This window comes from Ixodes scapularis, unplaced genomic scaffold (assembly GCF_016920785.2).
Source record: "Ixodes scapularis isolate PalLabHiFi unplaced genomic scaffold, ASM1692078v2 ptg000910l_1__unscaffolded, whole genome shotgun sequence".
NCBI classification, from domain to species: Eukaryota; Metazoa; Arthropoda; class Arachnida; order Ixodida; family Ixodidae; genus Ixodes; species Ixodes scapularis.
The window spans coordinates 913,300-926,899 of record NW_024610067.1 but is presented as its reverse complement, the minus strand read 5'-3'; the positions used below and the strand labels follow the sequence as shown (position 1 = coordinate 926,899).

Genomic DNA, 13,600 nt, shown 5'->3' with positions numbered 1-13,600 from the left:
TCTTCCGCGAGTGCTTTTCTGGAATTCTGAAGATGCTCCGGAAGGGTACTGCAGGGGGATCACGTAGTGGTCGACGGTCACGCGTGACCCCACGGATCATGGGCACTTGACCGTGCGACCAGCAGGTTCGTTATTTCTAGTGTGGCTACGTGGTGGACGAAAACCGATGGGCCATGGTCACGTGACCCCCACCCACAAACAAACGACGCTTACGCATGAACATGTGGCCAGCAAAAGTGCGCTATTATCAGTATTTTCAGGTTGCTTCCGACTCAGTCACGCGACCATGTGTGGCCATCAAAGGTGCGCTATTTCTTATGTGGTCGCGTGGTGGACGGGACCCCACGGACTATGGTCACGTGACCTCAGTGACGATGGACAGGTGATCCCTTATGATCATGATCACGTGTCCGTGCGACCACCGAAGGTGCGATATCTTATGTGGTTGCAACCACCACCCCCTCGACAGACCGACCGACGTGAAAACTGAGAAAGGTTTTTTAACTTTATGATGTGTGAGGGCAGACATTAACATAAGCTCACGACGTTTTTGTTAGAGTATTTGAAGGCCTTGAGGAACACAGGCTCTAATCATTGTAGTGAGGTCATGCTATATGATCAAATTTTAACGACTGTGTCTGTTTAAAGCAATTAACGGAATAGGACCGAAGAATTGCATACTTCAGGAATATATCGCATATTTACTCGAATTAGTTTTTATACTAGACCTCGGCGTTTGGACAAAATCAAAAATTCGGGAGTTCCACTCGTTTCAGCTGAATTTACTGTGGAGTTATAAAGTCGTTCCTAAATCCTCTGATTTCCTCCTCTTACTAGCAGGAACCAATCTCGCTCGGTGGCCGCTGTGTCAGCGGAGTAGTACTCACACATTAGAATAAGAACGGCGTTGCATTGCACTTTTGGAACTACCTTTCTGATAGGAGTATCAGAAAGTTACGCTGGAATTATGCGGAAGTGAAAAAGGCAATATCATTCATGTTGTTGACAGAACAACATTTGTATTTTTCCACACGTACGTGTTTTTGATTATATACAACGCACATGCGCAGCAGCCTGTTTCTTGAAATGTGAATAATCTTCACAATCTCGGTGCAGCAGTCCTCACTACTGCTCTTATGTCATGCTCCAAAAACGTGGTGGCGTGTGCAAATTTCTGATAAGTACTAAGAACTCCTGATATGGTCATAACGCCGTACTGAGCTGAATTGTGGGAGCTTGTCACGCGGGCCTGAAAGCTCCTATATAAACGCATGCACTCCGTGATGAACTTGCACGTTGCCTGTTCGTCGATCACTACTCGCAACAGCCATCCACCTCTTCATGTCCTACTTCGCGGTGGAGAGAGTTATCGCCAAAACGGTGAGTAAGGTTTCATGTTATTTTATACTAGTGTATAATAGGACAGGACAAATTCTAATTTCTTTTTATATGCTATATTATAATGTACCGCAGATGTTGGTTTTAGCTTTTAAGGCCAGCTTTCGATTAATGCTCATATCCACCTATTTCCAGCTAGTAATTTCAACTTCGTTGAAATTTTAGTTTCATCGCATAGCCATGCTCTGTCTTTTGTGTTCGTAAAAACTTGGATGACGCTTAAGCTTCGCCTTTAAGAGTGGAACGCGATAGCGTTATCGGGCCCCGTTCGCATCGCCTTCTCATTCGCTTCTCATGCTCTTGAGTCACGCAACAACATAGTGCTCATGACACAACAGTCCTCGTTCCCAAGCCGTGCAAGCGTGCGTTGCGTGGCCTAGTCAGTACCCTGCCTGGCTCGCCACCGGAACGGTAGTAGGTTTGAATCCCGCCCGGAATTCTTCAATTTTTTTCTTTAAGGCGAATGAAGGACTTTAAAAAATGAAATTATTTGAGACACGCGGCGACCTTTAATTCGCATTGCATTTCATGTTTTAATCACTTTCATTCCACGCGTGACGTCACGTTTCACGTGAGCTTTGTGGGTTGTTTGAAATTCCCGCGCGAGGTCATGTGCTGTGACGTCGTACCCCATCGAACAATCCTGGATTTTCCCGTCACGCCACCGACGCCGGCTTTTCTGCGACACGAGCTCGTTAACGCTCTCGCATTAAAAGCCCGTGTTTCGCGTGCGTGTTCACCGTGGTTCGGCTCTTTGTAAGAGTGAAGAGGGTAACACAAATAAATGGAGCACACATTAAACGACCTTGTGCCTCGCCGGAAATCAAACACGGAACCGGCATTCAAGGGCAGCCCAACTTTAGTGGTACCACGTTCTCTGGAAGATGAAGTGAAAAATATGTCAGAAGTCTTAGAAGCACATCAGATAAAAAAAAAAGATGTTCCTGATAATTTTGTTAGCCAGTTCCTGCGCTCTATCTCCGCAAGAAAAGATTGATTTTATCGACACGTGACGTGACCAACAATGACACTTGCGTCGTTGTTGGTCACATTACGAATATTTGTGGCATTTGCTGTCGCTGTCTTTCTTCAGTCAAGTTCCGTTGTTTGTTCAGCGCTTGCCGTATTTGCCTCTCTTCAGCTTTATTTCTTTTATGCGATGTTGTAATTTTTACAAATATGCACAACCAACTCGCCTGCATCGCTTCTTTAATTCTAGGGCAGTTTCAATGCCGGTCGCACAACCACTTTGTGATTGTCACTCTTAGTTACGTCATGGCGTGATCTGGTTACATGATCACATGACCTACAGAAAATAATTGCCATAAACACCTAGGCAGAAGTGCAGAGGTCTCTGGCGGCACCAGAAGACCAGGAAACCAAGCAATAGGCTCTCTACGACAAACAAATAGTTAATTTGAGTCAATTGCGATTTCATGGGGAAAGAGTAAATATACCGTGGTACTGTTCTAAAGTCGGTAAACGCAGAATGCGTTGAGTGTCTTAGCCTTTCATGGAAATTCCAGAAAAACAAAAGCCAAGCAAGTATCAAATCCCCAAAAGGAAAACAACTCAGAAAGCCACAGGAATCCTACGGGAGAAACAGGCTGACAAACACAAAGCGTTCTGCATCTATCGACTGTATACGTAGTATTAAGGACCATATAAATTTCAATCTTCTCCACGAGTGCACAAGGAAAACACCAAACATCTGGCTTTATTCAGTGTTTGGATAAAGCCAAATGTAGGAACAGAGTGACAATAAAATATCACGAAAAGCCAACATTTATTATACAATGCAATTCTGCATTTAACAGTTCGATCGACAGAATAAATTGGAGCCTCAGGATTTTAATCAAGGTCACTTTTTGTTACATTATGTGCTGTGATTATAACGAACTTTCCACTGACCTGCCCACATGAATCCAGTTTTATATATTATCTCATTAGACTGCAGAGAGTCTTAACGTTTGGCGTCCGGGTGATTGTACACTTTTATAATCAAGGTTGCACTTTATTTTGCAGAGAAAGGGGTACCTCCTCAAGTGGACAGGATACTCCAAGTGGAACTGCACCTTTAAACCACGTCGAAACCTGACTGCTCGCTGCTTGGCAAGCTTCGAGACGCCGTCGAGACCCACAGATGCTCGCCTCGAAGCAGCGCGGGACAGTTTCGTCCTCGACATTCGCCAGAAAAGTGAGCAACACGAAGACATCCAGTGGTCTGGTTAAGGTTCCTTTTGAACTCGACGTATTTCGCTGGGTGTTTGCTAGCAAGGGTGAAAGCCTTGGGAAGGGCTGGTCTCTTTATAGTCACGAGTCTGACTTTGAACGGCTTAATTTGCCGGATGGATGGAGGGAAGTGTTCCCTAAGTCGGGTGAAGGTGCTCAGATTGCTTTACCTATAAGGATGAAGCCAGTATTGCGTTTTTCACGTAAAATTCAAGGAAGTGACGGCGAGGTTCTCTCGTACCCCCATGAAAAAGTGCATATTTACATTTCCACACAGGCGTGAACTCGAAAGAGTCTTGATGTATGAACGGCTTAACATATTTCCTCGTGAAGAGAGCCAGTTATGGACATACTTCGAGAGAGTGTAGCGGTCACATTTTTGGGGGCGAGCGTATTGCTCAAGTGCAAACTTGAGGCAGTTGTTAGAGCATTAACCTGCGAGCCCAATCTCGGGATTAGCTCTATAATCCAAAGCTATGTAAGAGTCGCCAACGAAGTACAAATCAATGAGAAATTTCTCTCACAGTACCGAAGAACACTATCCACGGTCCACAAGTTAAAGGGCAGAAAAAGGTATAGTTTTCTTTCAAGGGACACAACATTCCAAGTCGACCTTTCCGAATTAGTTGGTGAAGCATTCTTTGCAAGCTCTGAAGAGCTAGTTAGTGGCAGCCAAGGCAGCAGCACTCACCATCACGACAGGTTCGAGCAAATTTCAACCATTCATCTGGACAATGAATTGGAGAGTACGACTCAAGTCGGTGGGAGTTCTCCGCCTGTTCAGACCTGTCTTGCTCTGAGCGCCCTTGAACGGAAAAACGTGGAACTACGTCGCACAGTTTCCAGTTTGGAAAGCGAGGTGGCCCAGCTAGAGGAAGCGCTGAGAAAACAAGACCAAAATACTGTTAATTTTGGTAACTATACACACAGTGGCGCTCTTATTGGCCAAGGCAGCCGTAGGAATGACTACCGGCTTCTTTCCAAACTTTCGTCACAGCTTTACGACCAGTCAGAAGCCTTGGTTTTACAGTACGGAGTACACCTGAGCTCTGTGCTTGTTCAAGACAACCATGAACAGTTGCATGAACTGAATTACGAGGACGACAGCGTTACAAAAAATGTGCGTAGAAGTCTACCACAGTCCTCGTTCTTCGAGATGACCAACGCAGAGAAAAAGCGTATTGAGGATTTAGTGTATGTTCTAGATGAACACACAGTAAGCAACACTGCGTGGAATGAACTGAAACGAGTTCTTCCTAGTCTTCCTACATTAAAAACAATCTCCGAGTGCAGAGACTATCTGGACGAAGAGTTTCAACTTTCCCGGACACCTGGAACTGCACCTGGGGCCCAAGTGTCCTTCAAGCGGGAGCTTTGTCGGTACATTAAGTCCGCTGCCGAGTAGTCCCATGCCAACTTAGAAGAATTCTGTAGATCTAATCCTTCGGTGATCGTTAAAATCGAAGGGGACGGATGCAACGTGACAAGAAAGGGCACGTGGGCCACGCTGAGCTTTTCAACACCAGATGGGGATGACAGGCACAGCCCAAAGAATCACTGCCTTCTTGGTATTATTCAGACAAAAGAAAACTACTTCGCCCTTCGAGAAGGATTTGGAGAAATTATCAAAGAAGTCAATGATGTGTCCGCGCAGAGAGGTATTCTTGTAGACGACAAATTCGTGTCCGTGGATCTCTGCTTCGGTGCGGATCTGAAGTTTATTTTGCTTCTCCAAGGCATGCAGTCGGCGGCTTCATCCCATCCGTGTCCAATCTGCAAGGCCAGTAAGCATGAACGCTCAAATCCCAGCATCCCATCAGGCTTTTTTAATTCATCTGCGATGACTCGTACCCTAGATGGAATGAAAAAAGACTGCGACAATATGACAAACTCTGTTCGTTATCCGCCGCTGCTCATGATAAAACCCTCCCGTGTGGTACCTGACATCATGCACATGGGAATGAGAATAGTTGATAGGCTTGTTGAGAACCTCATTCTTGAAATGCAAGACAAAGATTCTTCAATAAAAGTATGCAACACATCAGCGAAAGAGGACCATGTGGCTAAGCTTATTGCGATTATCTACGATTGTGGCGTCAGGATCCATCTTTTTTCTTCAAATGATTCGAAACATCAGGGGAGGAGCTTCAGTTCGCTGACAGGAACTGACGTTGACGTACTGCTAGAAAAGCTGCCTGGTCGTCTTCGAGATGTCCTTCATCACGACACAGCCGAAGATGTTGTTTTGCTCTGGAACAGCTTAAGAGAAGTACTTAATGTTTACAAGAATGATACATCAGGCTCTGACGTCTCGGCGCGAACAAAACTTTTTCTCGACGTTTTCGTGCGGCTGGGCGCAAACCGCAAAGGATATGGTCGAGACCGTGTGACTCCCTACATTCACATATTTTGTGCGCATTCGGCGCAAAAGCATGTACAACTGCACTGCCTGGGCCTTTATTCCAGTCAGGGGCTTGAGAAGAAGAACGACACGCTGAAAAAACTGCACCACACTAAAACTAACAAGTGGGACGCCGCATGGGACGTCTTAAAAATAGTGAAGCGGGGAGAATTGCAGACTCAAAGGCCGCCAGTAAGAAGCTACACGAAAAGATCTCGCGAGTACTGGTCTCTGGGCGGTATTCAAGAAAGTCGAAAGAAAAGACCACGTAGGAGCGTTGTTCCGCGAAATGACAATCCTGGTGGGACTTTGAATCTAGATGCGATGCGCCCCGGTGAAATTAGAACAGAGTTGGCACATCGTGGTATAAATACATCAACCAGGGACTTCCAGAAATTAAAACAAATGCTCAGGGACTCTGAGCGCTGATCAACCGCTATCTGTGATGCGGTTTTGTGACTGGAATGAGTAGTCTGTTGCCAAAATAACCTACGCGACTATTATTCCTACGTTCAGAAAACAAAGCCGGGCAATCCTCTTGTAGCGTAGGAACTCGCTTGTTGCAGAGATATTAATTGTGTTTGCTATTTTTATCTTGCATTCAGAGTTTTGTGATTTCTACGAGCGGTCATAAGTTCTCGTAGGTATCTTTGTTTCTAGTTCATCACTCGTTTCGTGACGTGTAATGCAAGTGTTGATCAGTGAGAATGTATCATCCTTTTCTTATTTTTAACACACGGACGGCCTTTTCACGATGCTGGGACTGTGCGTAGCACTGAAACTGATGCGTGATATTGTAGATTACAGTGTGTATATATATGACGCGACAAGCTAGATTTGAAACGTGGGTGACTGGCTTTTTTTTTTTTTGATGAATTTATGAAAAAAGTGCTAAATTTTATTTTGACTTCACTTGTCGCAATCTACATGTTTCTGTTGCGTCACTGGGTTGTACAAACTTCAATAGCACCTAACGACAAAAAATTCGAGCCTCTGTTCCTTTGCAGCAGACAGAGCAGTCTGTTTTTTTTTTTTTCGATTGTAGCAGAACACACCTGAACGCTACACCTGAATGCGTTAATGTATACATGTACGCGTCTTCATAAGCTTCGCAGCATGGAACTTTTTTGTGATACTGCTATTTTTCCTTGTTCTGCAGTACGTCAGAGAGGTTCTCGTACGGTTCGAGCTTTTAGCCTTGATCAAAAATATTGCGCAAGCTTTGTCACTCTACTGCTTTGTTGTTTTCTTCTGTCCTCGTATGATGTACTCATTGGGTACTATGCTCCCTTTCACCGTAAAATTAACGGATCGGACGCTAGGAACCATCCAGCCATTCCAGCGCTGAGAGTACACCGTAGCTTTAACCTCAGTGTCCCCACCAGAAGCTCACTTGATAATCACTTAATTCTGGATGGGCTGAGATGGTCCGCAGCGTCCACTGCTGTTCATTTGGGGTGCAAGGAAGCATAGAACACTTAGGCTAACTGATGACTCGGCTGTGTTGAAAGCATTTTGGTTGTGAGCCTGGGTACGTGAGGTATATCGGACCCTGTATCCCCTTTTTTTCAATCGCTAGTAATAGACCGATCTCACCAGCCAGTTTGACTACGCCACCGCTGCCGCAATGCATCGAGGGAACTTTAGTCTTTCTGCACGTGCGACAACCCCGCTGGAGCTTTGCGCGAGGGAAGCACGAGACGGCACGTGCACTCGCACGCACGGCCTTCTGCCTTCTGTGAACTAAAGTTGTGGCGGCGTCACCCATGCGCCGAACGCTTAGTGAAATCGGTCTATTGTGTCAATATAATACCCCTAATTGAATGTAACCATTTATTTATTTTGTACGCAAATGTGATTTTACGGTGTTTCTATGAAGCATAATAAATACTGTTTGGCACTCTTTCGTATTGATTTTTTATCCTTCCGCCTCGATGCCTGTAGAGCAGAAGTCATGATGCTGCGGCTCGCAAGCTGCATGCGGCTCGTCACAAACCAAAATTCGCCTCACGTGATCTAGAGACGCCCACATTAAAATGGTTGGGACCAAGCATTGAGCTTACTCATGAAAACATTACAGCGAGGAACAGGAAAAAAAAAAAACTGGGCGTATAAAGTTACCGCAGTTTTCGTTGTCGATAAGCATTTCAGAATGCAATTGTCAGACGGGGGCAAATAAGGTGGAAATGTAACCTGGAATTTTATAATTTCACTTTGTGTTGGAACCTTGCCCAAACTTGGTGTGAGAGATACGTAATGCAAAACAGCTGCCTATAATTAAATATCGAGCTCTATGTTTTACGCACCCATACAGTTGAAAAACTAGTAAGTCGCATCTAGTGGAATGTATAATCTAGATTCTCTGCTTGACGAAAGCGTTTGCTTGAAATAAAATGAAACTAGGCACCGGTTACATTATAAAAGCTTCGCAGTGTGAAACCATAACTCCTATATTTAGGCAAGCTATAAGTTATAAGGGGAGTCTAATGACAAACGTTGAAAGCATGTGGAGAGGACGATGTTCTCGCAATACCACCCCTTCCCTTCCCTTCTTGGGACTTCCTAAAATATAACAATTTTACTTGCGCCATCAGTTTGGCCACGCCCGCTCTATAGGCTCAACATTCACCACAACGCCTACAACAGGTACCAAGTCCTCTGGATCTCTTTATTGTCTTTACAATTTTGTTTTAAACTTTTAAGATGAAAATGCATTTTCACGGAGCCCCTGCAGTAAAACTCCGCGCAGGCATAGTACCCGACGAACTTAACATTGCTGGAATATTGCCTATATTTAAATAAGGCGACGGTCACTGTATCGACAATTACAGATACAGACAATCACACTCACGCTTCTGCTGCCGCCGACGCTCTAGACGGGCACGCTGTTGTTCTTCGTCGGTCAGAGAGCAGCTACTCGATTTCCCAACCCGTCGGCCGCTGCGCGTTCGGCGGCTTCTCGTCGCTTTCGCGCCCATTCGCGCTTTTGCTCTCGTTGTCGCTCTTTGAGGGCACCTTCTTCTTCTTCAGAGTGAACTACGCGCGTCTTGCTCATAGCAAGTTCAAAGTGCAACTGCTGATAACGTCGCTAGGGCGATGACTACTGGTGAATATTAGAAGACGACAGCGCAGCACGAGCACGAGCGACCGCGCTGCCAACAATGGGTCTGTATATTCGTATGGGGAGAAATTCTCGATCTACACGCTCTGACCGCGCACGCGAAAAATTTCAGAACCTAGCCATACACATCTTCGCTGTAAAACATTTAACAAAATGATCATGCTAAGAGGCAAGTACAAAATCATTCAAATGGTGACGGTACATTGAAATTGGTGCTGAGATGTCAAGATAGGGAGGAGCAAAGGCATTATATAATGACTGAATCCGAGAGAGAGGTGAGGTATTACATAGCGAGCGAACGTCAAAACAAACGAAGTGTCTGGTTACTCGAAAAGGCAATCTCGAGTCCTCGGCCACATATTTGTGCGAACTTCTCCCCGCCATTTAAATATTATTACCCCAAGGCGAACTGTAGGTAATAAATAAACAAAAAAAAATAATGCCCCAAGGGCGAACTGTAAGTAATAAATAAACAAAAATGAACAATAAACAAATGTATTTCATGCATTTCCTGACTTTCTCACGGAAAGCGTAGCCACAACTTTATTTATTCTTGAGCGCTGAAAACGTCTGCCGCGGAAGAGGTATGTAGCACTAATGTAAAAAGTGATGACATGTGAATAAGCCCAATAGTGACACACAAAAAACAAAGATACAGTTTAGAATATTCCTTCGACGGCAGACGAACGTTTTGTGATAATCGGAATAAACGTGCTTTGATAAGTAAGCCCTTGGGAGCAAGAACACAATGTAAGGGTTACAATAGCTCAACAACAGAAGAAAAAACTCAGTTTGTTGAGTGCCAGCCTGGTGGAAAGAAACTGTTAACCAGTGCACCGCGCAGCTTTTTGCGATCTGATATGGTGTCAATTATTGTCGGAAAGATCGTTTGAGTTCTGGATGGCACGAGGAAGTGCTGAGGTTTTAAAAGGATGGATGCTGAACGAAATATTCGCTGGAAGCTTTCGCTGCTTTTTACGAAAAGAATCCGGTGGTTCTTAAAAAAATAGAAAGAAAGAGAGGCAGAGAGAGAGAGACAGACAGAGAGAGGGGGGGGGGGGGAGCAACGCTATAAAAAATATCAGGACGGACTTAGCCTTGCCGTTGGAGCCGGCATTGTCCGGCTCGGCAGTGGTTCCAAAAGAGGTGAACTGGACTGACCGAAGTTTTGAAGGAACCGATGAAGTAAGCAAAAGAGCGAGATTAGTCGACGAGTCTGGAGAGGATGAATGAACTTGCATTGCCTAAGATCTGACACGCTAATAAATCGAGAATGAGACTATATGAATAGCGCGGTACAGTTTTAGACGGGTTCTGAATGCGTAATTCTGTACGTTTGGTGATATCATTAAGTATTGTGGACTAAGAAAAAGAAGGTGCAAGCTTCCGGAGACTAAATAGACACGGAAGAAACTAAGAAAGAGGAAGGAGAGAGCGCTCGCACTGAAAGGATCGAGATGACGGTCGGGTACAGTTCAACAATACCCCCAAAATAAATAATTCATTATTTCCTTCTATTTTAACACAGTTCGCATAATTAAACCGGCTTTTTATTTTTATCGTCACCGTGGAGATCCTTCCTCCATTTACTTAATAAAGGCTTCTAAATATATTAGGCGTATTCCGGTTTCTGGGGCGGACGTGAGTACTATAAGTATGCTTCTGTGTTTTCGGACAAATGCGATAAAATCGAAAAAATACTTCCGGTAAAATAGTTGAATATTTATATTTACTCAAAAAACTCAGATTTTTCAGGACCGCCAACTGCTATGAATCCTACTGGTCTTAATATTTTCCAGGGATCTTCGAACAAGTTTTGCTCTACTTCTCTATATCTAATATTTATTTATTTATTTGAAAAACTGCAGGCCTTCTTCTGGCCCTCGCAGTATCAACTTTCGTTTGTATGATCACACAGAACTTCCGTTTAGCTTCTATTTTAAAAAAGGGGAATCGTCGAACACGTTTCTCATTCAAAAGGATACTTTTACTAAATTCACAAACTGCTGTTTTCAACCTTTCGTTCACTTCACCGAAAAAGCCGAAAAACTCTGTAAGATGAAAGAAAGCTCCAAAGAACTCCGAATTTATGGTAAAAAATAAGCACTAAACAACACTCCGCGATTTTAAGCAGAAATAAACTCCGAAAACGCAGAATCCTAATTATAAGCTGGATTTCGTATATGTTGGTGCAGCTTTTAGATTTCGTTATAACTTATAGGTAGGGTTCCGTATTTTTGTGTATTCTTTTTTAAATTTAAGGGTGTCTTTGGGTGTTCATTTTTTCAAAGTTCTCTGTTTTCGGTATCTATTTCTGGTGTCGACCAGAAATCAGGGTTTATCAGGGCTTATGTCGTAAAAGCTATTGCACATCTATCGCGTTTTTGCAACACACAATGCTATTCGCACCAGTTATCACTAAGTGGCCCATGTAGAAACAATTTTTGAAGCAGAAGGAAGCAGCCTCGCGGAAAAGGGCGGTTTGTTTTCGGGGTCAACAGAAATAAAGCAATTTTTCCAGTTAACCTGGGGTTTCATTTAATTCAAAAATTTCAGTTCGGAGTTTTTCAGTTTTACCAATTTCAAGAAAAATCCCAAGAAAAAAAGGAAGCTAGACATCAGCACAGCGAGTGGTCATATCAAAGACAATATTTCGCTCCTGATGACTTCAGCGGAGGCAGTGTAGCGATACGATGGTTGTGGAGTTCATGGAAGCCTAATTTAGGCAACGCAAAATATGGATCCTTTTTGTTGTAGTTTACTCGACACACTCGCCAATCTGCAAACAACTTTCCAAAAATATCGCATATGTATTGTCGGGTAGTTTTTTGAATACTTGTTCGGAATTCTTCCGCAGATCTGACCTTTTTCCTTCCATATCGCTAGATATGAAAACGCGGAATGATAGTGTTATCGACTTCTTGCAACCGGGAGGCGCTGATACGGCGTGCTCGTCCGCTCTTTGCGCCCGTCTTGCGTTTGTTTGCCTCAAAATGCGCTCACAGGCTGCTTTTACACTCTCCCCCACCACACGCACACACACACGCGCGCGCGTTCACACGCACACGCGCACGCACGGACGCACGCACACACTGACACGCACAAACAACCCGTCTCGTCGAATTAACCACCAACACTGGCGCGGGTTCTACTGCCGCGTCAGCACGCTCTCTGCGTGTTCTTTGTGCTGTCCATCAATTGATCTTCCCCCTTTCTGTAGTACTGTTTGAGAAGCTCTGATAACGTAGCTCTATTTTCTATTTTTCACAATTTTATTCATTGCACGCGGAACGCATTTCGGTTTGGCGGGAATTTGCACACGACGTAAAAGTTAAAGTTGAATACGCCACGTGTCGGTAAATAAGTGAACTAGAACAGCTTGTCACAAATTTCTGGCCATGAATAAACGAGCTCAACACGCCACGCTCGTTGATCACGTCTCAAACGCCGGCACCCATGTCTATTACACTTTGAAGCCGAAGCCGGAAGGAAATGTCGGATATTTTAGAAACAAGAATGACTCTACCTACATTTTTTGTTTCTTAAACAGAAAAGCTAGTGTGGATATAAACCAGTTCGGAACAAAAATTAAATTTCACACGTCAATCATTTTTCCAACCGAGAAGAGCGTAAAAGAGTGCTTAGTTTTGTGATTACTTGACAGGATAGAGTGATTATAACGTATGCGAGAGATTTAACTGACGCTAATGCCTATGCAACTTCCGTGACACAAATTGAAGCAGGCAGCAATCAGTCTACTTTTGCGATGCTCCTTGTGTTCCTACAGGAAAACGCGCGCACATTATGTCCCTTGGCCGGAAATAGCGGAGAGCACTTTAGTTATTTGGGTACCACCGTATATTATATATATTGATTAACATCGTAAAAGTGTAATTGCCTTAGCGCATTTTCTTTATCAGTGAACGGTGTTTAACTTGGCAACATTTCAGTTCCAAACATATGTTCCATAGCAGGCGTGCAGACACGCCAAGATTCAAAGCAAAATAACAATTGAACGGAATACAGAATGTGTTCAAGGTTCGCCAAAATTTCAGTGACGCTTATGCAGGGTGCGAAAACTACTTATCGCAACGAAACTCCTACGAAAACTACTTATCGCAGCAAAAAAAGGCTTGTGGCGTTTTGGTCCTGGGCCAGTGGCCCATTTAGGAAAATGATTAAAGTCCGGAATAATAGACTTGTTAACTATTTTGAGTAAGTAACTCTTTTAATATTGTATTTAAGAGCATACTTGAAATTAGAGAATTGCTCAGCATCATCGAAAAACACTAAATCAACAAATTGCAGAGCGATAGAAGGCACGTGAAGCATTTGACGGCTTTCTGAATAACCACACAAATTCGACCGGTTTTTGAGTTTCGGTTTGCTAACGGAGAGCATCTCGGCCCCGGCGGCACCGCGCCCCGTGGAGAGATAGTGCAACCGAC

At 44.0% G+C, this 13,600-nt stretch overlaps 1 protein-coding gene across 1 annotated transcript; it reads left to right on the top strand.

Moving 5' to 3' along the window:
* The first annotated feature begins 5,512 nt into the window (after positions 1-5,512).
* On the top strand, positions 5,513-6,460 carry LOC120836766. Its single transcript, XM_040205805.1, has one exon. The coding sequence runs from the start codon at positions 5,513-5,515 to the stop codon at positions 6,458-6,460; it is 948 nt and encodes a 315-aa protein (XP_040061739.1).
* The last annotated feature ends 7,140 nt before the right edge of the window (positions 6,461-13,600 follow it).

Excerpts from the sequence above, each read along its gene's own strand:
- LOC120836766 (XM_040205805.1), top strand. The coding sequence starts at position 5,513 with ATGACAAACTCTGTTCGTTATCCGCCGCTGCTCATGATAAAACCCTCC.